The 26,555-nt window shown below is 37.2% G+C and overlaps 1 protein-coding gene across 2 annotated transcripts in view; it reads left to right on the top strand.

The window, feature by feature from the left end:
• The first annotated feature begins 412 nt into the window (after positions 1–412).
• LMBR1 (limb development membrane protein 1) overlaps positions 413–26,555 on the top strand; it is a 170,655-nt gene continuing 144,512 nt past the window's right edge. For both annotated transcript variants that reach the window (XM_074267320.1, XM_074267321.1), the window contains exon 1: positions 413–629. In XM_074267320.1, coding sequence (XP_074123421.1) covers positions 564–629 — 66 coding nt within the window. In that variant the 5' untranslated portion in view covers positions 413–563. The remainder of the gene's footprint in view (positions 630–26,555) is intronic.

Below are 26,555 nucleotides of genomic sequence, written 5' to 3' on the forward strand. Positions count from 1 at the left end.
TGAGCCAAACCTGGGCGCTAATGGCACGAGCAAAGACACCCCCTCCGTAACCCTCCGCGCGCCGCCCTCCGGCCCCCGCCCAAGCTTCACCCCGCCCCCAAACCACGCCTCCGAGGGGGATGTTACTCGGCCACACACCCCCTCCCCGCCCACTTTTATTTGCTTCTCCTCCTCCTTCTCCCCGGACCCCACCCTCTCCTCTTTCGTTTAGCTCTCGGTTCTCCTCTTTCCCCGGTAGGAGGCGGCGCATTCCGTGACACGCACGCGCGCGCCGGGGCGCGCTTCCCCTCCGACGTCTCCCCTTCCCTAAAGGGGAGGAGCCAAACGGTCCCTCCCCCCCTTCCCTTCACCTCATCTCTCTCCTCCCTCCTCCCTCTCCTCCGCCTTCCTCGCGTCTCGTCTTCCCCCGAGTGCGAGAGGCTTCCGCGGCAGCGGCGGCTGTTGTTATTGTCGTGCCCGCGCCCGCTCGGTCGCGGCACTCGCTCCCCGGCCAGGTCTCCAGGCGGGCGATGGTGCCGCGGTGCGGGCGGATCTGGGCGGCGGAGCGGAGGGCATGAAGGAGGATGGAAGCGGAGGACGAGGTGTCCCTCCGGGAGCAGCATTTCCACAGCCAAGTGCGGGAGTCCACGGTGAGTGCGGGAGGAGGAGCGGAGAGGGGGCGCTGCCCAGCACCGCCCGCCGCCGCCGCCGCCGCCTCCACCTGCTCAGGCTCGGCCTGCCACTGCCAAGTGCGGGGAGCCGAGCGCCCGAGCCGCGGGCCGCCCCTCCCTGCCTCCGCTCCCTCGCCCCACCCCCCGCCTCCCGACGCGCTCTGCTCCTCCGGCCGAGCTCGGCGGCCGCGGCCGGGACGCCTCAGGCTCGGGGCCCCGCGGCGCGACCCGCGTCCCCGTGCTCCGCTCTGGCCTGGCGGGGCTCGGCGACCTACCAGCCTCTCCCGAGCCCGCGGGTTAGCTTGTCACGGCGCCTTTCCCCCAGATTGGGAGCCGGCTTCCCCTCCCGTCAGCGTGGGCAGCGGCGGCCGCTGCAGGAGGGTCCCGAGGCCAGAGGTGCCGGCTTCCTGCCTCAAAGTGTCGGCCTCCTCCCAGCTCCGCGAGGAGCCGCCGGCGCCGCCCGCCGCCTCTGGGGGCTGAAGTTCGCTATTTCCACCTGTATCCTGTGTGTGACAGAGAGAGGCAGACAGACACACCGAGACAGACAGACAGACAGAAAGGCACTGATGCATTTTTCTCGAACCCTGTTAGCAGAAGAATCCAAGTTCAGTAACTAGCTAATATATATAAATATATAGGAACTAAAACCTCTTTCTCATCTCCCCTCCCTCCCCGCCTTCTCTCTTAACCAACCTTCCTTCCTTCCTTCCTTCCTTCCTTCCTTCCTTCCTTCCTTCCTTCCTTCCTTCCTTCCTTCCTTCCTTCCTTCCTTCCTTCCTTCCTTCCTTCCTTCCTTCCCTCTCTCTTTCCTTCCTTCCCTCTTTCCTTCCTTCCTTCCTTCCCTCTTTCCTTCCTTCCTTCCTTCCTTCCTTCCTTCCTTCCTTCCTTCCTTCCCTCTCTCTTTCCTTCCTTCCCTCCCTCTTTCCTTCCTTCCTTCCTTCCTTCCTTCCTTCCTTCCTTCCTTCCTTCCTTCCTTCCTTCCTTCCTTCCTTCCTTCCTTCCCTCTCTCTTTCCTTCCTTCCTTCCTTCCTTCCTTCCTTCCTTCCTTCCTTCCTTCCTTCCTTCCTTCCTTCCTTCCTTCCCTCTCTCTTTCCTTCCTTCCTTCCTTCCTTCCTTCCTTCCTTCCTTCCTTCCTTCCTTCCTTCCTTCCTTCCTTCCTTCCTTCCTTCCTTCTTTCCTTCCCTTCTTCCTTCCCTCCCTCCTTCCCTCCCTCCTTCCTTCCCTCCCTTCTTCCTTCCCTCCTTCCTTCCTTCCTTCCTTCCTTCCTTCCTTCCTTCCTTCCTTCCTTCCTTCCTTCCTTCCTTCCTTCCTTCCTTCCCTTCTTCCTTCCCTCCCTCCTTCCCTCCCTCCTTCCTTCCCTCCCTTCTTCCTTCCCTCCTTCCCTCCTTCCTTCCTTCCTTCCTTCCTTCCTTCCTTCCTTCCTTCCCTTCTTCCTTCCCTCCCTCCTTCCCTCCCTCCTTCCTTCCCTCCCTCCTTCCTTCCCTCCCTTCTTCCTTCCCTCTTTCCTTCCTTCCTTCCCTCTTTCCTTCCTTCCTTCCTTCCTTCCTTCCTTCCTTCCTTCCTTCCTTCCTTCCTTCCTTCCTTCCTTCCTTCCCTCTCTCTTTCCTTCCTTCCCTCTTTCCTTCCTTCCTTCCTTCCCTCTTTCCTTCCTTCCTTCCTTCCTTCATCTCTCCCTTCCTTCCTTCCTTCCTTCCTTCCTTCCTTCCTTCCTTCCTTCCTTCCTTCCTTCCTTCCTTCCTTCCTTCCTTCCTTCCCTCTCTCTTTCCTTCCTTCCTTCCCTCTTTCCTTCCTTCCTTCCGTCCTTCCTTCCTTCCTTCCTTCCTTCCTTCCTTCCCTCTTTCCTTCCCTCCTTCCTTCCTTCCTTCCTTCCTTCCTTCCTTCCTTCCTTCCTTCCTTCCTTCCTTCCTTCCTTCCTTCCTTCCTTCCTTCCTTCCTTCCCTCTCTCTTTCCTTCCTTCTCCTTCCTTCCTTCCTTCCTTCCTTCCTTCCTTCCTTCCTTCCTTCCTTCCTTCCTTCCTTCCTTCCTTCCCTCCTTCCCTCCTTCCCTCCTTCCCTCCTTCCCTCCTTCCCTCCTTCCCTCCTTCCCTCCTTCCTTCCTTCCTTCCTTCCTTCCTTCCTTCCTTCCTTCCTTCCTTCCTTCCTTCCCTCTCTCTTTCCTTCCCTCCTTCCCTCCTTCCCTCTTTCCTTCCTTCCTTCCCTTCTTCCTTCCCTCTTTCCTTCCCTCCCTCCTTCCTTCCCTCCTTCCCTCCTTCCTTCCCTCCTTCCTTCCTTCCTTCCCTCCTTCCTTCCTTCCTTCCTTCCTTCCTTCCTTCCTTCCTTCCTTCCTTCCGTCCTTCCTTCCTTCCTTCCTTCCTTCCTTCCCTCTTTCCTTCCTTCCTTCCCTCCTTCCTTCCTTCCCTCTTTCCTTCCTTCCTTCCGTCCTTCCTTCCGTCCTTCCTTCCCTTCTTCCTTCCCTCCCTCCTTCCCTCCCTCCTTCCTTCCCTCCTTCCTTCCCTCCCTCCCTCCTTTCTTTCTTCCTTCCTCCCTTCCTCCCTTCCTTCCTTCCTTCCTTCCTTCCTTCCTTCCTTCCTTCCTTCCTTCCTTCCTTCCTTCCTTCCTTCCTTCCTTCCTTCCTTCCTTCCTTCCTTCCTTCCTTCCTTCCTTCCTTCCTTCCCTCCCTCCCTCCCTCCCTCCCTCCCTCCCTCCCTCCCTCCTTTTCTCCTTTTCTCCTTCTGTCCCTCCCTCCCTTCTCTTCCTTTTTCCTCCTCCCTTTCTTTTCTCTGTTATATTTTACTTTTGTGTATTTGGCCTCCCCCAACAAACATTGGTTATGCCTCTGATATATTCTGTCAGTGTTTGTGGTGAGGAAGTCACTTAGCCATTCAGGGCTTTGGGCAACTCTCTAGGACTCCAAAATTTTAAATGATTTTGAGTCTGTTCTTTCTGCTGTATTTTTGACTTCCCATAGATGAAATCTATGGATTCTTTCTCAGAATAATATTTTTAAAAATGCACAAGTGACACGATTGCAAAGGAAACCAATTATATTGAAATATAATCAGAATAGTTTTTTTTTTTAAAGGTTACAGATGCTAGATTAAGAACTCTACCAGGAGGATTTTAAACTGTAGAGAAGAGGCAGCCCTGGATTGTCAGAGAGAATTTTATGAATTAACATGTCTAGTTCTTGACTTGGTTTAAATAAGCAAAGTATTCTAAAGATCAGTTACATTCTGTAAATTGTAGAGTATGACATCTCCTTTTCCCTTTATTACACAAGACTTCACATAATTTGTATGAATTTTTAGAGTTTTGTGATAAACATGGATTCTTATGGTTTTGGATATTAGATTTGAAAATGACATGCCTAATTTCTGTTAGTTACAGTTCTCAGCAATTTTTAAAAACATCATTATGTTTTCATAGTAGTAACTTTTATGACACTTGACAGTTTTTCTTTGGCTTTCATATTCTTTAGTTTGAGCCTCACAACTCTGTGAGAAAGGAACTTTATAGCTAATAAAGCTAAGGCATAGAGAAATTAGTGATTCTTACAGAGCTTTGCAGAAGTGGAACCGGCTACTTTTTAGAGGACAGTGATTGACTGGAAGTCTTCCAGGAAAGATGAAATGACTGTTTGGAATCTCCTAGAGGAGACTGCTGTTCACATTGATTGGATAGGCCAAGAACCCCTTGAATTCTGGGATTTCTGTGGTTCTTTTACCCAACTCTGATCACAAATCTACTAAATGATTGGTAGACTGATTTTGAGTCTGTTCTTTCTGCTGTATTACAAGGTCTTTCCTGATGTATGATATCTGAATGTGTTCATCAGAATTTTCAAATTTAAAAAAAACGTTTTTACATCCCTTATTTAATGCATTGTCTCATGGTTTGGAAGTGACCTTGGATGGGTTATGCCAGGGGGTTAGCAACTTCAGCAGGTTCAGATTAACTGGAAAGGTTTGGAAATCATAGGATTAGAACTGAAAAAGACTTTAGAAGTCATTTAGTACAACCCTTTAGTTCTATTAATGAGGGTCACCCAGATGGTAAGTGACAGAACTGTAAGACTTAATTCAGCCATTCTGACTGATAGTGTACCATCATGCTTCTGTATCAGGCTATGAAGTATGTCTTTTTTCAGTAATCAGTGGGAGTCCTTTTGTAGTGCAGTAATCCTCCTCCTCTTCTCCACATCCTCATTCTCTTCCTCTCTCATATTTGAATTCAGGTCCTTGCTCTACCTAGTTGCCCCTAGCATTGACTTTTTATTTAATTTCTCTTTCCCTGAAATTTATGAAGACTGCAAAGGTTGTTTTTCCTTTCTTTATTTCTTTTTTTTTTTTTTTTTTTTTTTTTTTTTTTTTTTTTTTTGGTGGAAGGAGGGGAGAGGAAAACAGTTAAAAGAATGAAGGTATGGAAGGGAAAATGAGAAGTACTCAGTATGGCTGATGAATACTAAGTATATGTTGTACCTAGTGAAATCTTAGGGCAAAGCTCTAGTTCAATAGGGAGGTTAATTAGTCTTGGGGGAGAGTACTTTGGTTGATGCAACTTATGGTTCCTTCTTGGCAAGAAACATGCAAACAATATACTTCTGCTTTTAAATAAATATTTCAGAGAAGGATTCTGGAAGTGTTATCACTTTTAAATTTAAAACCAGTAATCACTGAAAATAATCTTGGATCCTGCACATTGGTGCTATAGTGTAATTCATCTTGAAACAACAATTTCTTTTCCTCGTTAAGTCTGTTTTTACTTTGAGAGTCAAGTCCAAACCCTTTAATGTGATATTGATAGTCCTTTACTCTTTGGCTTTTACTTTCCTTGCTGTCCTTGTATTTCTCTTCTTCCTTATTCTTCCTTTAAGATTTAACTTTAATAAAATCTATCATGTCCTGTAGGCAGCTCAAATTGATCTGTTCTTTCTCTTCCTTAAGTTATTATTGACTATACTATTCATGAGGTATTTAATTATACTGCTATGTCACTGTGCTTGTATTTGTTTTGTTTTTTGGCTTAACTCATGGTTTCATTGGAATAAAGAGCTCTACATTCCCTAGTGGAAACTTCCCTCACAGATGCAAGTTTACAATTTTAATTTAGGAGAATTGCTTTAGGCACTGAAAGGTTTAAGTGACTTGTCTCACAGATTGTATCTTCTGGAGCATAGAAGTCAAATTCTTGTCCTATAAGTAGCTTCCCTCAAAACTCCCAAGTTCAGCAGGAACTAGATTAAAATATACTTGAGAAATAGTTAACAAAATAAATTTAATAATACAGCATAGATAATGTTAAAGTTTGTGGTTTTCTGAGGCATGTTGGTTATCAACTTTCAATATCTATTAGTACACACATCAAATATTACACAGTTGAGAATATAAAATAAAATAAATGTACATTACATTTTGAATACAGCAATTTTACATCAGTCCTACACTTTTCACATAATGTTCATTTATTTGTTTATTGTGGGCATGGCTATCACTTGAGTTCCTCCTTTTTTCTCCTTTTAAGTAGGGATTAAGTGTCTATATGAACACTTGGATATACTTCTCCCTTCTCTATGTGTACTTTATTTGTATTAACTAATTTTTTTTGCAATTGCACATAAAAACGAATTTTTAACACTCATTTTAAAAAATTTTGAGTTGCAGGTTCTCCCTTGCACTTCAACCTTATTGAAAAGGCAAGCCGTTTTATATAGGTTATACATGTATGATCATGTAAAACACATTTTCATATTAGTAATGATGGGGGTAAAGCTGTGTCCCCTTTAATCTGTAAAATAAGCTCTCTGAAATTGTGTCCCCTTTGATTTGGGGTCTCCCAGACTCGAGAGAGTTTAGGAGAAGGCATAATTTCCAGACTGGGACTTTCTAAGGCAAATCACCCCCATCCCCTCACTCCCTTGATCTTCTGTAAAGCCAGATCCCTATTCAGGAAGCCTTCAAAGTGATTTTCATTCAATTGGGTCTGATAATGAGTGGCTTGAAACTCCAAGTATCTAGGCCTGGGGACATTGGCTTTCTTTTCAGCTGGGAACTCAGACTTCTATAAAGGATACTTCTAAACTCATATCTTTTGCAGAAGTCTGGAGTAGGAATATGCTTAGCTGCCTACCAGGACTCTTGCCTGCTGTAAAGGCATTCTCTTCTTAGTGCTAGTCTCTATTTCCCTAACAGGACTTTGCCACTCAGAAGTCTGCCTTCCTAGCAAAGCTTCTCAGTGCCAATAAAACATCCTTTTTTGCCACTAATATTTCGGGTTCATGAATTCATTGATGTTGGACCTGTGCTTCTGACCAAAAGGGCATTCCCACAACTCTCTGCACTGCCATTAGAACAGAAGAAACAGACCAAAGAAAAAACAAAAAAACAAATACAAGAAAAACAAATAAAAAAGAAGTATGCTTTGATCTGCATTCAGACGCATCACTTCTTTCTTGAGTACATTTTTCATCATAACTCCTTTGAAACTATCTTGGGTCATTATATTGCTGTGTTCTCCTTGTTCTTCTCACTTTTTTTGTATCAGTTCATATAAATCTTTTCAGGTTTTTCTGAAAGCATCTTTCTTGTTATTTCTTATAGCACAATAGTATTCCATTACAATCATATACCACAACTTGTTCAGCCATTCTCTAATTGATGGGCATCCCTCAATTTTCACTTCTTTGCCATAACAAAACAAACTGCTATAACTATTTTTGTACATATTGATCTTTTCCCTTTTCCTTTAATCTCTTTGGGATACTGACCTAAGAGCAGTATTGCTGGATCAAAGGATTTTATAACCCTTTGGGCTTAATTCCAGAATGGTTGGTCCATTCACTAAACCACCAACAAATTCATGAATCAGTGCATTTCTCTCATTCCCCTCAAGCATTTGTCATTTACTTTTGTTCAGAATGACAAATTCCAGATATTTCCATATTTCAGTTATATCAGAGGATATAACATCCTCTAAAAATTAATAGGAATTTGCAATATACGGATATGATGATTCTGATGTCGCTTCAGGAAATAAGCATTTATGCAGCACCTTTCACTAATTCTATATCTTTTGATCCTTTTGATCCTTAACAACCCTCTGAGGTAGGTACTCTAATCGGCATTTATAGAAATTGGGGGAAAACAGATTAAATGCTTTTCTCAGGGTCTTAAGCTAATAAGTGTTTGAGGCTGGATCTGAATATAGGTCTTGATAGAAGGCCTATTGTGCCACTTAGCTGCCTAGAGGAAATGGGATATGTATTATATAAATGTGTGTGTTTGTGTGTGTGTATGTGTGTGTGTGTATATATATATATATATATATATATATATATATATATATATATATATATATATATACTTATATACATATTATCATTTCTCAACCATATATTATATAAATGTATGTAGCCACATGTAAATATATAGTCATATACTTTGTATATAATATATACACATAGATATGTATTTATATTTGCTGCCACAAACACATTTTGTTGTTTTTTTGTCTTCTCAGTGAGGTTGGCTTAGAGATTGAATGAAGAGACAGTTAGCTTCACTGGACCAGTTTGAATGTACCAGACTAAATATCTCCGTACCAAAGTCCAAAATGCTTTGTTTTTCTCTATTTCTGCTTGCTGTCTTCTCCCAAGCCCTCAACTTCCCTGATTTTAATATTTACTGTGTTCAACTAGGGCTGCCTTCCCATCTCAGTAGGTACTCTTTTGTTCACTATCTTCTCTGCAGTTCATCACTATTTTCATCCTCTGTGATTCTTGCCTATATCATTCCATAAGGCTAAGTGGTGAAGCTAAGTGGTCTTTATAATTTTGAAGGATCTATAATTCTCATCGTTCTTTTCAATTTGTTTTGTTGTAATAGCCAGCCTTTTTGTAGTACTTTGATGTTTGCAAAATACTTTACATATTTTTCTTTTATTTGATCCTTATGACAATCCTGTGAGGTAAAGTTATCCATATTTTATACTTGAGGACTCTGAAGCACAGAGAGATTAAGGGCCTTACACAGACTGGGTTATAGTTAGTTTCTGAGGTAGAACTCTGGTCTTTCTGATTCCTACTCACTATATGTTGGAGTTTGGCTGAGGAGAACTTGACTGTTCCATTTTGAAAAGGGCAAGAATTGATTCCTCTTAGTTCTTGCTTATTTGTTGCCTGGAGGCTTTCTTTTCCCTGGTCACACCTCTGAGTCCCCTGAGTATCTGGGGTCCTGATAGTGGTTCTGGGGCCAGAGCAGCCACACTTTGTCACAACAATTAACTGGCTGTTAGCCCAAAGGAAAAGGAAAACTATCCAGTTTTTAATTCATATTTTTTGAGAATTAAAAGACATTATTTTTTAAACTGCTTTTTATTTTCAAAATACATGCAATATTTATCCCTACAAAATCTTGTTCCAAATTTTTTTCTCCCTCTTATCCCCATCCTCTTTCCTAGACAGCAAGTCATACAATATATGTTAAACATATGCAATTCTTCTATAAATATTTTCACGTTTATAATGCTGCTCAAGAAAAATCAGATCAAAAAGGAAAAAAAGATAAGAAAGAAAAAAAAAAGCAAGCAAAAAAACAACAAAAAAGGTGAAAACACTATGTTGTGATCACATTTAGTCCGCATAGTCCTCCCTGAAAGAGATTATTTATTAAAAATCATTACAACTTTTCAAGATAACTGATTTGTGATCTGTAATGTCTGGGCTAGCTTTCTAGAGGTCCTTGGTAGGGGCCTTGGTCTTATCAGGATAGTCATCACAAGGATGGTCAGGAATAGAGTCTAAAGTATTGTCTCCTTCACAGTCTTTGTCTGCCACAGTCTGTCCCAGTTTGACTGACTGTGTCCCCAGTTTTCTCAGCCCTTAAATACCCTATTACAATTACATCATTACAGCATACTGAGTATATGTGAACTAGAGAACCATTATATCACCATGCTAAGTACTAAGTATATGTAAACTGAAACGGGTTGTGGTCCCTTTAAGAAACTGATTTGTGATCCTTTAAGAAATTGATTTGTGATTCAGATTACTCCCAGCCCTTCCTGGTTGATGCATTATCAGTTCAGGAAGTCTGCACCTTTGATTCACAAATCCTGGTCAAAAGCATCCCTTTGAATTCCAATAGAAGATCCAGTATCATGTAATTTTTCTGTTTATCATCCGTTAAAAATGTCTATTTTTGCTATTGTTTACCCTTGAGATCCTGATTGCTATCCTTGTTTTTTTTTTTTTTTTTTTTTGGTTCAGCTGAATTCTCTTTGCATCTTTAGGCTTCAAGTGTATTTCTGATAAACTACATTTTGTTGGATAATGTACTTTTTAATGTTCATACTGAAAAACAGTGTACATAGTAAACACAGAGCTGGTTTTGGAGATGGAAGACCTGGACTCAAATGCCTATTTTTACTGGCCACATGATCCTGGACAAATCATCTGGGAAAGACTGATCAAATATGATGAACATGTCAAAGGCTGTGGAGAAGTTAAGGACTATGAGGATTGAAAAAAGGCCATTGGCTCTGGCAATTAAGAGATCATTAGAAACTTTGGAGATCGAAGTTTCAGTGAAATGACGAGATTGGAAGCCATTGTGGAGGAAGGGGTAGAATCTGGAAATGTCATTGGGGAGCAGGGAGTATTCCAACTTTCCCACCTCAACCAGTAAGTTGAGGAGAATGAATGAAGTTACAGTGGATACTGGAAAGAGTGGCCAGCACTGGAAAGAGTGTCATCAAGGGAAATCCAGGTTTTAATAAGAGTTAATAGATAGAAGTGGGAAAGGAAAAGATTTTAAATAAAGTGAAGTTTGTTGCTAGTGGAACAGGCCATTCAGAGGCCACAATGGAAAAACTAAGTGGAGATAGGATGAGACTTTTGGGGTGGGAGAGTTTAGCAGATAGGAATGAGGGATAAGGCATTAAGGGGTGTTGAGTGGGGTTTAGATGTTGATCAGCCGGAATTTAGAGTCCCTGGGATGTGAAGGTATGACAGTGTTTTCCTTGAGTGGAGGATTTCATTCCTCTTCTCTCAAAGATAAGCACAGTAGCAGATAGGAGGTTTAAAGTCTAAGGGAGGGTTTTCTTTGCCTTAGAGGTTCTTCATATCACAGCTAGGAGATTGGACTGGCTTCAGGAGGTAGAAGATGCCTAATGCTGATATGGATGAAAGTGGTTGCTTTGGGGCAGATGGAAGATGACCATCTTGACTCCTAGTGGTCATTCCCTAAGGGATATGATTGGCCAGCTGGATACTGAGCTTGTTGTTGCCGCCATGTATGTATCCAGAGGATGAAAAGATATCTTCATATATTCTGAGTGTACTTGATACACCATTCTTCTTTACTTCTGCTTTCTACCTGTCCATATGTCTCCCAGCTCCAGTTTGACACATGATGATCCAAAAGTCTAGTTTATGGGAAAAGTCCATTTTTTTCCAATAGTAGTTTTTTCCTGGACTGGGAAAGCTACAATTCCCAGCGTTTCTCAGTACTTTAGCTCTTCTCATTAGGCCACCATTCTGAGGTGTCTCTAAATGGAAAGGAAGGCAATAAGTATTTGCCAAGTGCCTAATAATGTGCCAGGAACTGTGCTAAGGGTATTTGATTTGATCCTTACAATGACCTCTGGAAGTAGGTGCCATTATTATCCCCACTTTATAGTGAAGGAAACTGAGACAGAAAGTAAGTGACTTGCCCAGGGTCATATAGTCAGTTTTTGAGGCCAGATTGGAACTCAGATCTTCATTTTTCCTAAGACTAAGTGTTCTATCTATTTTACCCCATAGCTGCCTCTGGAATGGTATATATAAATGGACTATTACACATATATTGTTTGATGCAAATAAAATAAACAATCAGGAAAATAGTTTATAAAAGTCTTTCCTATGTTTTTTCTTCATTGATCATATTAATTGCTTGTTTCAAGGCAGTAATTTTCCATTACATTTATGTATTTAGGTACATATGTTCAGCCATTCTACAAAAAGTTCTACTAAAAATATAGAAACTTACATTCTACTGGGGCACAATGAGGGTGTGGTTTGCTCTGGTAAATCATCTAAAAATTTTTGTTTATTCCCTTCTTGTTCATTAGTGAACATCCCTTCAATGGTTGTACAGTACATTTGTATAAAGATAGAGAAAATTATGTGGGCACATGGATCACTAGTTACTGAGTCACTTGCCTTGTGTGTCACTGTTTATCTTTTCTGTTCTTTTGTAATCTTCCTCTCTTTGCAATATCTTGCAATTTAATCTCTAACTCAGTTGCTCTTTTTGACTTGGTAAGGATGCCACATGATACAGTGCAAAGAGAATTGTGGAGTTAGTTCTTATGCTTAGTACCTGTGTCACCTTGGACAAATCACATAACCCTTGGTCTCAGTTTTACAAACATCTGGAATGAATGAATGAAAAAGCATTTCATAAATGTTAAATTATCTATTAGGTACTGTGGATAAAAATGCCAGCAAGACGGTTCTTGTCCTCAAAGAGTTTATTTCCTCTTAGGGGACAGCAGTACATACAATGGAGTAGTAGTCAGCATTTGGGCTGGGAAGTAAGATAAAATGTGGTAGTATAAGACAGTTGATTGAGACATCCTTTCCAAGGATGGTACTGTTGATTTGATTATTGATCTCAAAACTGTAATTGGAAAGGGGGTAGAAGGTGACAAGTAAGTGGTAACATGGTATGGACATGGCAGGAAGGAGGAGTAAATGGGTCTGGGTCCGAGTTTCTCACTAATCATAGCTTTGGGTCTCAGGGGTTGGAAGTTTGACTTAGCTCCTGCTAAGTTAGAAGCCTGGTGACCACGGAATGCCAAAAAGAAGTTGCCCTGAAGGAGATGTGGGTAGGTCTAGATTAAGGCAAGATAAGTGCATGCTCATCAATCCAACCTCTGGGGCCCTGAATAGATCCTTGAGTTCCTCTTAAGAGATAGGTGCTGAGTTACCTGCAATGTGATGGGAAGATAGCTTCTAAGTGTAAACGAGATAGTTGGATTAGTTGGCCTCTGAGGATCTTTCCAGTTGTTCAGTTGGATAAATTGTGTTCAGCTCTTCATGAACCCATTTGGGGTTTTCTTGGCATACAGACTGGAGTGGGTTTCCATTTCCTTCTCCAGCTCATTCTCCAGATGAAGTAACTGTGGCAAATAGGGTTAAGTAACTTGCCTGGGATCACACTGCTAGTAAGTGCCTGAGGCTAGATTTGAACTCAGATATTCTTGGCTCTAGGTTGAGTACTTTATGCATTACCTACCTGCCCAGTCTTATGTTTGCAAAACTAAAAATATTGGAAAATCATTCACAGATACCCACACCAACCCAAATAGTCTTTATATAAATGAAAATATTAATACAGAAATCATAAGATATTGATTTATTGTTTTATTTAGGGTGAACTTGGAGATCACATAATTTATTTACTCAACTGTCTACTTGCCAGAGATGGGTTTGGGCATTTCTGAGTACAGTGAAAGGCAGAGACAGCTTACTGTTGGGCACAATGCATTTACTAGATCTTAGTGATTCCCTTCTTTATATCCTATGTCATATTTATCTATTCATGTAGAAGGTTGATTCTAGGATGGAATAATTTTTTTTTTGGATGGAATAATTTTTAAAAAATATGGAATTGTTTGCTTACTTGAGACAGAACAACTGGAAAATTCAAACTGATTCTACAATGGTTAGGAAAGTACTAATAGGCTAAAATTTTTTTTTGTTTGATTGATCCTATCCATTCTAATTATAAATTTCTGTCCTCAATCTCTCCTCAAATTTATCTTTCCTCTACATTACTGCATAAATAATCTTCATAATATATTGCTATAACATGACCATATTACTTTTCCGTTAAGAAAATTTTGGTGATTTCCCCATTGACTACCAAATGTTGTGGTACTCAAGGCCTTTCAATCTAACATGAATCTCCTTGTCTAGCTTTAAATTCTTTTCTTCCAGTGAATTAAATTATTAGCTTACCCCTGTCTTCACTCAACTTTCATCGTATTCTCTCCTTCTATCTTGCCTCTGCTTATGCCTTCCCTATGTGTAGAGCTGATTCCTTCTGTCCTCCTGTCCACGTTCCTTGAAATTTCTTCTTTCATTGTCTTTTTCATCTTTCCCTCCTTAAATTTCTTATATCATTTTGCTGGGAACTTCTTGCTGTTACCACATTAGGACTGTATTCTATTTAGTGATAACTGTTAAAACCACCCCCATCATTCCTTCCCCACCCCCATTCTACTATTAGATTATAAGCTCTTTGAGGGCAGGAATTATGCTATGTTGTTTTGTATCTCTGATGCCAAGCAATGCACTCTGAACATAGTGAGTACCATAATAGAGATTGGTTGATTTGAATTATGGACGCTGTAAGAATTAGAAGTAGTCAGAATGTATGTACTACACGATACTGTCCTACAAAAGATCCTTACAAAACATTTGTGAGGAAAACAGCAGGGATGGCATCCTCATTATATAGAAATGTACATTGAGGGTCAGAAAGATTATGTGATTAGCCAAGGTTACACCAGATAAATGGAAGAACCAAAACCTAGACTTTTGATTCTTAGATTCAGTGCCTTAGCATCTATTCAAGGGCTTTGCAAACCACATACTTCGCACTAACTCTGTCCCAGATCTTGCTTACTTTTTAGTGTGATTTTAGTTGAATATCTTAGATTTAGTGATGTCAATTGTAATAGTAAAAAATTTTCCAAGTTAATTTAGGTTTGTTTGGATTTGTTGAATATTCTGATACTGAAAACAATGAAAATATTTTTAAAATATCCCCAGTGCTTTTATTAAGGACTTTAACAGTATATGTAAAATTTATTGTGTGGTTTATATTACTTGTGTGGTATTGAAAAGCTATCAGTACAATAATTTCCTAGATTTATACCTTGTATCATGTTTATCCATTTATGTACAAGGTTGATTCTAAGATGGGATAAAAGCATTTAGAAATAGGCTATTATCAAAAAAATTCATCTTGTGATGAGTCTCATGGCTAGCCACTCTGCCCCATTACCTTATTTACTATAGTGTTGTCAAAACTGAACATCTCCAGGAACTTAATTTTTTTTTTTTAGGGGAGACAAAATATAGAAATGTGCATATAGGTATATTGCAAAATAGAGTACAAATACAAGATAGTTTAAGGAGGGAGGTATTAGCAGGTGATGGTGGGGAATATCAGGAAAGGCTTCAAGTAGAAGGTAATGAATGCTTGAACTGAGGAAGAAAGGTTTTATGATGTGAAGTTTTGGTTAGACTATAACATGTGGGAAGGGGAATAATGTATTTTGTTATTATTCTTCTAAACATTTTGATTTATTGTTTATTTTAAACATTGTTTTAAAATTTTGAGTAATGAATACTTTCCTTCCCCTATTTTGCCTTCCACTCTAAAAGCTCTTTCTTGTGCACCTCTTTAACCTAAGAAAATTTTATCCATTCTGCTAGGGCATTCTTTCTCACCCCTATTTTTTGAAATCACACCAACATAATTGACTTATACCTATGCCCTCTATGTAGAATCCGTCTAACTGTTCTAATAATGATAATGTTCTTAAGAATTATATGTATTATTTTCCCATATAGGAAGGTAAATAGTTTAACTTTGAGTCCCATATAATTTATTTTTCATGTTTACTTTATTATTCTCTTAAGTTTTGTGTTTTGTTTGTTTGTTTTGTTTTTTTGCTGAGGCAATTGGGTTTAAGTGGCTTGCCCAGGTCACAAAGCTAGGACTCAAGTGTCTGAGATCAAATTTGAACTCAAGTCCTCCTGACTTCAGGGTGGTGCTCATCCATAGTGCCACCTAGATGTTCCAAGTCTTGTTTTTGAATGTCATTTTTTGTTTGATTCTTATCTTTTCATCAGGAATGCTTGAAGTCCTCATTTATTTCTTCCCCTGAAGGATTATATCTAGGCTCTTTTTTTGATCAAAGCCGATTTCAGGTAGTCTAATAATTCTTAAATCATCTCTTTTTGATAAGTTTTCAGGTCAGTTGTTTTATTATCAATGAGATACTTCACATTTTCTTCCATTTTCCTCTGTCTTTTGACTTTGTTTTATTGTTTTTTTTTTGTTTTGTTTTTATGCCTCATTAAGTCATTAATTTCCATTTGCCCAATTGTAATTTTTAAGGAATTTTCTTTAGTGAATTTTTCATATCTCCTTTTCTGTTTGGCCAATTCTATTTTTAAGATGTTATTTTATTTATTTTATTATTTTGTGCCTCTTACCAATTTAATTCTCTTTTTAGAATTTTGTTGAATTATTTTCATTTCTTTCCCCAATTTTTCCTCCATTGTTTTTTCTTTTCGGAATTCTTGTTGTCCTTGGGTCCATTTATCATTTTCTTTGAAGTTCTGCTATTAGCTATTTTCACATTATTGTCTTCTTCTGAGTTTATGTCTTAGTCTTCCCTGCCCTCTTAGGAACTTCTTGTAATCAACTTCTTTTTTGTTGCTGTTTGCTCATTTTTCTTCACTTTGAACTTTATGTTAAAGTTGAATTCTTCTCATTTTGGAGTAGAGAGACTAAACTATTCCAAACTTCAGCTTATTCATGATGCTGTTTCCAGAGTGTTAGAAACAAAATTTTGAACCCCAAATAAATAAGCAGTAAATGAACAACCTTAGGATGAATGAAACGGTTTAAACTTTTAATATGTTCCAGCAGGATTGAGTGTAAAAACTCAAAATGAGCCTACACACAGTTCTCAGGAGCAAGAATTTTTTGTAATATTATATATTACATATAATAATAAATAATATTAATATTTTCTTTTATCCTTAATTCCTGCTGCAAAATTTCTGCCCCATCTTCTCATTGGCTAGAGAAATGAAGTTAATATTCTTTCCGGATCCTCCTACAACATATACTCCTTAATATGCTCCCCTTCTTCATTACATACATTGTTCCTCTGAATAAGTTTTTTTTTGTTTGTTCTATGTAGTAAGTCTTTGGTATTATGATGGTATAATAATGAATAAGTAAATTAATTTAGATAGTATTGACATGTTTATTATACTGGCAGATGCCAACCATGAACAATTACTTTCTCTCTAATTGAACATTCTTAAATTGGGGAGTAGTTGGACAAATTTTGGATTATTAATATAATGTAGTATTATTATGATGTATGAAATGATGAAAGGGAAAGATTAAGGGAAACCTAGCTAGGAGGACTTTTATGAAATGATGTAGAGTGAACCAAGTGAACAACATTATAAAAGACAACTACTAAAAGACTTAAGAACTTTGATGAGTACAGTGACCAATCAGAACTCAAGAAGACTGTTGATAAATTTTGCTTTCCCATCTCTTGGTGAAAACGTGATGGATCAGAGGTCCAAAGTGAGACATATGTTTTCATACATGACCAGTGTGCAAATTTGTTTGCTTGCTTATACTTTTTTGTTATAAAGGAGGACTTTTGTAGGATGTGAGGAAAAGTTAGGAGAGTAGAAGTACAATGATACCAAAAAAGCCCTTAAAGAAAAGATTAATAAAATAATAAAAAGTACATGGAAGAAAATAGAAGTTCAGAAGGAAATACAATTTCTTTCCAAAGTATCAGATTATTGCCTCATCCTGTAAAGTTTGGGTCTCTTGGGTTGGGTCCTAGTCTTTAAATTAGTTGAGGCTTCTATTCATCATCTCTAAATTGCTTTGCTCTTTTTTGTTATGCGTTTGTTTTAGTGGAAATCTTCATTTGTCATAAAACAATGCATTTCAAACTGTCTCAAATTCAACATAAGCAAAAAAGAATTTGCTCTTTCCCATGAAGTCTTCCCCCTTTCCTGGACTTTGCTATTATGCCAAAGTATTTTATAGTGCTTCTCTAAGAACATAATAATTTAGGATTAAGGAGAAATCTGTCAGAATGTAACAGATTATAGATACATCAGTATGTTTTTCTATAAAATAACAACTTTTCACAAAAACATAGGAAGAAAATTATTTCCTTCCTGGTTACTGGATGCTAATACATCCAGATAGATAAGTTTGCTTTCCATACTTTGCAAAGTGTATGTGTATATATATGTATGTATCTGTTTATATACATATACACATATTGTCTTCTGTATCTAAGTATTAAAAAAATTTTACAAAAAGAACACAGTGGCCACATACTTAAAGAAAACAAAGTCTAGGAAATAGTTACATCTGAAAAATGTTACAATATAAAGTGAAGCTATTTAGAAGAAAATCTGGCTGCTATCCAGTTAGATATAGGGAAAAGACCAAAAAGTTTTGAGTTGCAAATGTGAAGACAAGTCTAATGGCTAAATAAGGAAGCTGAGGGATAGTTGAGGTCCAAGGCAGGAATATTCAACTTGTTGCCTACATGAATCTAAGAGCATTTGAAAAGCCAAAAGCAGCAAACAGCAGCAGCTTGTAGTAAACCAGAGCAAAACAAAAATATTTTTTCTTCCTGCATGAAGTTTTCCAATTTACAAAATGATTTAAGCAAAGATAAAATATTTACACCCTAATGAACACTGTGTACTATTTGAATATTTTCCTTTTTTAAAAAAAAATTTTATAATTATTTTTTTGACAGTACATATGCATGGGTAATTTTTTTTTTTACAACAATTATCTCTTGTATTCACTTTTCCAAATTTTCTCCTCCCTCCCTCTACTCCCTCCCCTAGATGACAGGCAATCCCATACATAATAAATGTGTTACAGTATATCCTAGATATAATATATGTGTATAAAACCAAATTTCTTGTTGCACGGTAAGAATTGGATTTCGAAGGTATAAGTACCCTGAGTAGAAAGATAATAATGCAAACATTTTACACTCATTTCCCAGTGTTCCTTCTCTGGGTGTAGCTGTTTTTGTCCATCATTGATCAACTGGAACTGAATTGGATCTTCTCTATGTTGAAGGTATCTACTTCAATTAGAATATATCTTCATACAATATCGTTGTTGAAGTGTATAGTGATCTCCTGGTTCTGCTCATTTCACTCAGCATCAGTTCATGTAAGTCTCTCCAAGCCTCTCTGTATTCATCCTGCTGGTCATTTCTTACAGAACAATAATATTCCATAACATTCATATACCATAATTTACCCAACCATTCTCCAATTGATGGACATCCATTCATTTTCCAGTTTCTAGCCACTACAAAAAGGGCTGCCACAAACATTTTGGCACATACAGGTCCCTTTCCTTTCTTTGGTATTTCTTTGGGATATAAGCCCAGTAGTAGCACTGCTGGATCAAAGGATATGCACAGTTTGATAACTTTTTGGGCATAATTCCAGATTGCTCTCTAGAATGGCTGGATTCTTCACAACTCCACCAACAATGCATCAGTGTCCCAGTTTTCCCACATCCCCTCCAACATTCATCATTATCTTTTCCTGTTGTCTTAGCCAATCTGATAGGTGTGTAGGGTTATCTCAGAGTTGTCTTAATTTTCATTTCTCTGATTAGTAGTGATTTGGAACACTTTCATATGAATGGATATAGTTTCAATTTCATCCTGATGATCTTTTCTTATAGAACAATAATATTTCAAACATTCATGTACCATAATTTATTCAATCATTCCCCATCTGATGGTTTAATTTAGATTTAGATACATTTTTACTCAGAAGAATGAGCAGAAAATTCCACTTAATGTCTGAACCATTTTGTGCTTAGTAATTCCATTTCTTTCCAAAGTATCAGATTATTGCCTCATCCTGTAAAGTTTGGGTCTCTTGGGTTGGGTCCTAGTCTTTAAATTAGTTGAGGCTTCTATTCATCATCTCTAAATTGCTTTGCTCTTTTTTGCTATGCCTTTGTTTTAGTGGAAATCTTCATTTGTCATAAAATAATGCAGGAAGAAAAATATTTTTGTTTTGCTCTGGTTTACTACAAGCTGCTGCTGTTTGCTGCTTTTGGCTTTTCAAATGCTCTTAGATTCATGTAGGCAACAAGTTGAATATTCCTGCCTTGGACCTCAACTATCCCTCAGCTTCCTTATTTAGCCATTAGACTTGTCTTCACATTTGCAACTCAAAACTTTTTGGTCTTTCCCCTATATCTACTGGATAGCAGCCAGATTTTCTTCTAAATAGCTTCACTTTATATTGTAACATTTTTCAGATGTAACTATTTCCTAGACTTTGTTTTCTTTAAGTATGTGGCCACTGTGTTCTTTTTGTAAAATTTTTTTAATACTTAGATACAGAAGACAATATGTGTATATGTATATAAACAGATACATACATATATGTACACATACACTTTGCAAAGTATGGAAAGCAAACTTATCTATCTGGATGTATTAGCATCCAGTAACCAGGAAGGAAATAATTTTCTTCCTATGTTTTTGTGAAAAGTTGTTATTTTATAGAAAAACATACTGATGTATCTATAATCTGTTACATTCTGACAGATTTCTCCTTAATCCTAAATTATTATGTTCTTAGAGAAGCACTATAAAATACTTTGGCATAATAGCAAAGTCCAGGAAAGGGGGAAGACTTCATGGGAAAGAGCAAATTCTTTTTTGCTTATGTTGAATTTGAGACAGTTTGAAATGTCAAAAGGAAGTTGGTGACTTCATCTCTGTAGGGGGGACTAGAGCTAGATAATAATACCAACCTATAGATTATTTGCAGAGAGATGATAATTGAGATTGTGTAAGCTGAAGAGATTACCAAGTGAAAGATTGAGAGCAAAAAGAGAAAATAGTCCAGATCAAAGTCTTGGGGGGTACTTAAATTTAGTGGTTGTGACATTGATGATCTAGTAAAAGAGACATTCTAGTAAAAGGAACATTCAAACAGAAGAAGAAACAAGAGAGAGTAGAGTTATTAAAATCCTTAGAGAAGAGTGCACCCAGGAGGAGGGCTGATAACCATGTCGGATATTGCCTCTAAGTGAGGGTTTTTTAAAGATCAGGGAGCCTTGGGTAATTTTGTAGGCTGTAGTAGAAGGAATCAGTAGATAGGAAGAGACTGACTATTTGAAAGAAGAGGGTGAGGATGACTATGGAGGGGCATGGGATCAAGGGTGCATGAAGAGGGGCTGGCTTTGGCAAGCAGAAGGACTTAGAGAGTGGTGTGGAGGAGATTGTGGGGGATGATGCCAGTGTAATGTGTGAAGGCAAGAAGTGGAGAGCCCAGGGGAGTGGGAGTTTGGGATAATTATGGTGGGAGGGTTCAGGGGCTAAGCAATTAGGAATGAGAGAAGAGTTGCCATTTTTTGTAGTGAGGACACATGATGTCTAACAGGAATAGGGAAGGGCCTTTCCATGTAGGGGAGGGCTACTTTGTAGTTGACTTTAATTTTCCAGAATTAGAATATCTGAATTTTTTTTAATGTTAAAGTGGGTTTTTCTCTGTGTGAATGTGGCGCTCTCTGTGACATCTCCCAAAGCAGAGATGGCTGTGGAGTCTAGGAAAGTCATTTACTTTTCTTGGGCATCAGTTCTTCATCTGGATAATGAAGGATTAGACCAGGCAGCCTCCGAGGTTCCTTCTGCTGCTACATCTCTGATCTTTTGAATCTGTGGTCACTGTGCCTCTGGGAAGCATAATGTTTTTAGTCACTTTAGAACATGAAGGGCTCTTGGGTCACAAGTTCATTTTCTCATTTTACAAGTGAGAAAACTGAGACCCAGAGTGTAAATGAGTTGTCCAGGTACACATATCTAATAAATGGCTGAGGTAGAGTTTGATCCCATGTTTTTCTGACTCCGAGGGCCACACCATGGAATACAGGGGACAGAATATGACATGGCCAGTGCTCAGGTGCAAGGCTTTATCTTAATCTCTCAGCTTTAGTTTCCTCTTAGACACATTAGGGATAAAACTCCCTCTTGGGATGGATGTAGAAGAAATATTTTGAAACCCTTAAAAACTCTATTTAAATGAGTTAGTTACAAAATTAGTTGTTTAAGCTTGCCTCCTTAAAACATTGAAAATAAGAACAGATCTGTTTCCCCAGAAAATTCTGGTAATTTATCAGAATTAAAACAAAACAAAAAACCCAATGAAAAGAAATGACAATTTACTTTAGTGAATAATCTAGTTGAAAAGATGAATTAGGAAATAGCAAATATAGTTTGCTTTCTGCCAAAGGCTTTAGAGTGTTTGGAGCCTATCTATTTTTAGCTCCCCCTCCTTTTTCTCCCCACACTGTGTGCATATTTCTTTATCATTGCCTTCCCCCCCTTAACTTTAACTGTGGTGGCATATTGTCAGTCAATTGGCATTAATTAAGTGCCCATTATATGCCAGGTACTATGGTAAGCTTTTGGAATACAAAGAAATGCAAAAATCTTGAGTAGACCCTGATTTGGAATCAGGAAGACCTAGCGTGGGTTTTAGTCTGCTTTCAGAGACTTATTAGCTATGTGATCCTGAACAATCCTGAAACATCAGAGGATAGATTTGATGGCTTTTAAGGGTTTCCTCAATTTGTAAATCTATGTTCCTGTGAAGTTATATACAACTGAAAGTTTTGTTGTTGTTGTTGTTGTTGGTTTGTGGTAGATATGAACATCTCATTTATTGACTTATTATGGTGCTCTTTTTTCTCCCATCAAAGATGATTTTCTCTAATCTAGTCCTATACAGAGCCTTTCTAATTTCCTCTCTTAAAACATATCTTATTTTTTCAATCTGTTTGTTTCATCTCTATTGAAGCTTTATGTGATCATTATAAATCAAGATTTGTGTTTTTTATTAAATTTTATTTTTTTTCACTGAATAAAATCTATTTCTCTCTACCACTTTGTAACCCTAATTTGTTTATGATGAACCTTAAAATTTTTTTTTTTCAAAATCAGGTACCCATTTAAAATTTATTCTGATAGAAGGTCTGGGATATACTTTACCTAATTTCTTCCAAATTGCTTTCTATTTTTCTAAGCAATTTTTGTTAATTAATGTACCCTTACACTGATAGCTGGGATCTGCTGTCTTTATTTACTTCTGTATGTTTTGTACATAATCTGCTTCACTGATAAACTGCTTTTAATCTGTACTAAGTTGATGATTAGTGCATTGTAGTATAATTTGGTATCTGGTTTATATTATCTTGGGTCCCTTGAGGCATAGACTATGTCTTTGGACATTGAGTACTTTGACATGATATGATCTTAAAGATGATGAGTTTCAATTAATTTCTGATGTTATAGACAAACTTAATTCTTAAACTGTTAGAGTTGAAAGTGTTTTGTTTTTTGTTTTTTGTTTTTTTTACTGTAAAATACTAATTTAGTATTAACATTTTCCTCTTAGTTTTCATATTTATCTGAAAATTTCAATCTCTGTGAGGTTTTAAGGATCAAAGGCAACCCTTAATAGATTCCTTACTTCCCTGGTAATTTCCAGAAATATGATTTATTGCCTATTTAAAATTCTTGCATGGAAAAGACTACTAATGATGCTGTTATATTATTTTAAAAGTTAAGAAATTTAAGATTAATTTGAGTTTTTAAGCTCATAGTAATTAGATTAATAAATCCTTAAGAAATTATTTTTGACAGAAAAAAAACCAGCCCACTGTTTTATTGTTTCTCTTGATTGAGACCAAAAGTAATTTAAAAAAATATAAAGTGAAGTTTCCTTCATAAAAGTTTTTCCTGGCAGTTTTTCTGAGAGGAGGCATTGACAACTTTGACAGATTTTTGACAGCTCAATAGAAGTGAGAACTGAGACATTTCTTTTGCTATTATTATTGTGCCTAGTGATTACAGAATATTTGTTGTTTACTGCCTCAAGTAGTAAGTTACAAAATCTAACTCTGTATGTGGGAAAGTGCAAATGGGCATTTCTCATCAGGCTGTCTATCAGATTGTTTCAAATGTTTTGTTAATGTATTTGGAAGTCACATTTTAGGTTTGAATTTTTTTAATAGGTTTTGTAGATATGTATAATCTGTAAAATGTCAGTGGAGCTATTTATCCAATTTATGAATTTACACTCTGAACAACTCTGGGAAAATATCTTAATAAATACCTCTGAACTTCAGTTTCCTTATCTAAAATAGGGAGGGGAGTTTAAAAAAAAAGTCTATAAGATCCATCTCCTGTAGTTGTAAGGATCAGGCTTCATAAACATTAAAATGCTATAGAAATCTGAGTTGCTACTATTGTTGTTGTTACTACAGTTCTGTAGATAGTATTAAAAAAATAGATAGTATTTGCTGTGGATAATTCTCAAAAGTTACCTGCTTATATTTCCGCTTAGAATTAAAAAAACAAAACAAAACAATTACTTTGCTTTACATTTCCGGAAAATTTTAGATCTTTTTTTGGAGGAATCTCTGAAATTAATGTATAGTGAATACAGTTCTTTTAGGGGAAAAAAATCATAGTTATGGTGGGATATGTATAAATGAGTTTTGGTTCCTTGGCAGAGGAAAGAGTGCTGAATTTGAAGTTAAATTCTGGCTTTGAATTTTGGTTCTCCCATTTACTAAGCAGAGTGATACTAAGCAAGCCACCTTTCTTTCTTTTGTTCATCTGCAAAATGAAGTAGTAAGCTAAGTGAACTCTAAGGTCCTTTTCATTCTAGATCCTTTTGAGGAATCTTCTATAGTATTTTAAAGTGTGAATTGGAGAGAAAATAAGATTTTAGTGGTTACAGAATATTTGTTGTTTACTGGACTCCTTTTTTAATGGACTCTTATGAATCTACTCAAAAATGAACTTTATAAAGGTTCATATTTTGCTTTTCATGAGCAATAACTCCTTTATTTTTAAAGTTCTGATAGGTAGGTCTGAGAAAATCTATTTCATGTAATTATCAACTCAGAATTGCCACCTTGTGGCAAACAGGTTAACTGCTAGCTAGCTTCCCAGTTTTAAAATAAGCCTTTCTGTAAAGGTCAAGGAGAAAAAAGCTCCTTAAAAAACAAAAACAAAAACTTCCAGGATGCATTGTGTCCCCCAGAGAAACGCCAAACTAGGAATTATCTGCACATCAAATTTTTCTTTATTCAAATTTAAAAATTGATTTAATTTTTGTTAATGAGATATAAGACTTATTATTTCTTTTTTAAATTGTTGGTTTGGGTAATACAGTTCATTTGACTTGAGAATCTGACTGCCTAAGGTTACTTAGTCAAAATAGAAACTGTCAAAAAACTAGTACAAGCTGGTAATTCATAAGTTTCCTCTTATAACACTTTAGATGATAAAGACACTACAAATAATGCGTTTTCTTTAAGCATAATCAGCATTCCAAATTATTTGTTCATTTGGTCAACAGTTCCTTTGGGCATTACCAGGTACATTCTACCAGTTCTTTTTTAGAAAAGTAAATTTTGGTTACATCTTTTTAGTTGACTACAATTTGTAAACTTTATATTACTTATTGTTTTAGAAAATATTCATGTGCATATGCTATCATATACCAAAGAAATTATGGAAGAAATAATTTGTTGAATCAATTCAGAGGCCTATTTCCCTTTTTCTGGGCATTGAGTGACTGGTACTTCTTAGCCAATAAGTCCTTTAGTTTCTACCTGAAAGTTTTGATGGATAATTTTTCTCAAAATGGAATTAAGATATTCTAGACTTTTATTGAAACAAGTTAAAAATATAAACCTCTCATTTTACCTTAATCCTACTTTGAAACCTATTGAATGATTGGTGTAATAAATACAAAGTCATTTGAAAAAATGAGTATCTCTTTGGAAGATCAACTCCACTCTATTTTAAAATACTTTCCTACCATTTTGGAAGTTTGTATCAAATTAAAAGAGAAGCTGGTTACAGTTAGAAATGATTAAGGCTACTTAAGCCTTTCTACAAAATCTGATAGTTCAGTTAAAGGGAAAACATCTTTTTTTGTTGTTGTTATTTCTTATTTATTTAATATTTTCCTCATTTTAATTTAAAACATTTTTTTGCTTTTTTTTTTTTTATTAAACTTTTGAGTTCCAGATTCTCTCTCCCTTATCCCCACCCCTCAATCCATTAAGAAACCAAATGTGAAGTTATGCAAAAATATTTCTATATAAGTCATTCTTGTGAAAGAAAACACTCTTAATTAAAAAAAACTCAAGAAAAATATTTTTAAAAATAGAGCATATGATTAAATCTATATTCAGATACAATCAGTTTCTTCTCTGGGTATGGAGAGGATTTTTCATCATCAGTTGTTCAGAGTAGTTATGGATCATACTGTACGCTGAGAATAGCAAAGTCCATCCCTGAACATTGCTATTACTTTGTATACAGTACATTTCATGTTGATTGAGCTAATGAAGGACTTTCTAGATTTTTTTTTTTAAAGAGTATTCTGCTCATCTCCTAAAGGGAAAACATTTTTCAGATGATGACATGAGCAGTTATCAAGTTTTTATACACAAAAAATAAAAAAATTGGTCCTCACTGATTTATATGAATATTCTAATTAAATGTTCAGGTTGAAAGTCAGTGATACTGATGGTCAAAATAAGTTGAAGAAGAAAATCACTTTAAAATTAAAATTTATTCATCTTTTGCTTTTTATATCACCTTCATTTCTAAGTATGCTTGTCATATTAGAAAGCCACCCTTTCTAACAAAAAAAAAACTAGGAGGGAAACAAGCAATTCAACAAAACTAATCAAGACATTAACCAAGTCAGACAGAATATGTAGTGTTTTACACTAATAATTCCCCATGTCAACAAATATGGGAGTGAAACATTTATTTTTTCTTCTGTTTTTCAGGGGTAAACATGCTTATTATACTTAAACCACAGTTTTGTTGTTATTTTAAAATTTATATTATTTGTCATTATGCACATTGATTTTCTGATTACTTTATTTTACATCTATTCATATATATTTTATTATGCTTCTCTTTATTCTTGAGATAGAGACAAAAAAACAGGAAAAAAAAAGAATGAGAGGGACTCACCATAGGGGAGAACTATCGTAATTCC

The sequence above is a fragment of the Sminthopsis crassicaudata genome, chromosome 5 (genome assembly GCF_048593235.1).
Source record: "Sminthopsis crassicaudata isolate SCR6 chromosome 5, ASM4859323v1, whole genome shotgun sequence".
Classification (NCBI taxonomy): domain Eukaryota; kingdom Metazoa; phylum Chordata; class Mammalia; order Dasyuromorphia; family Dasyuridae; genus Sminthopsis; species Sminthopsis crassicaudata.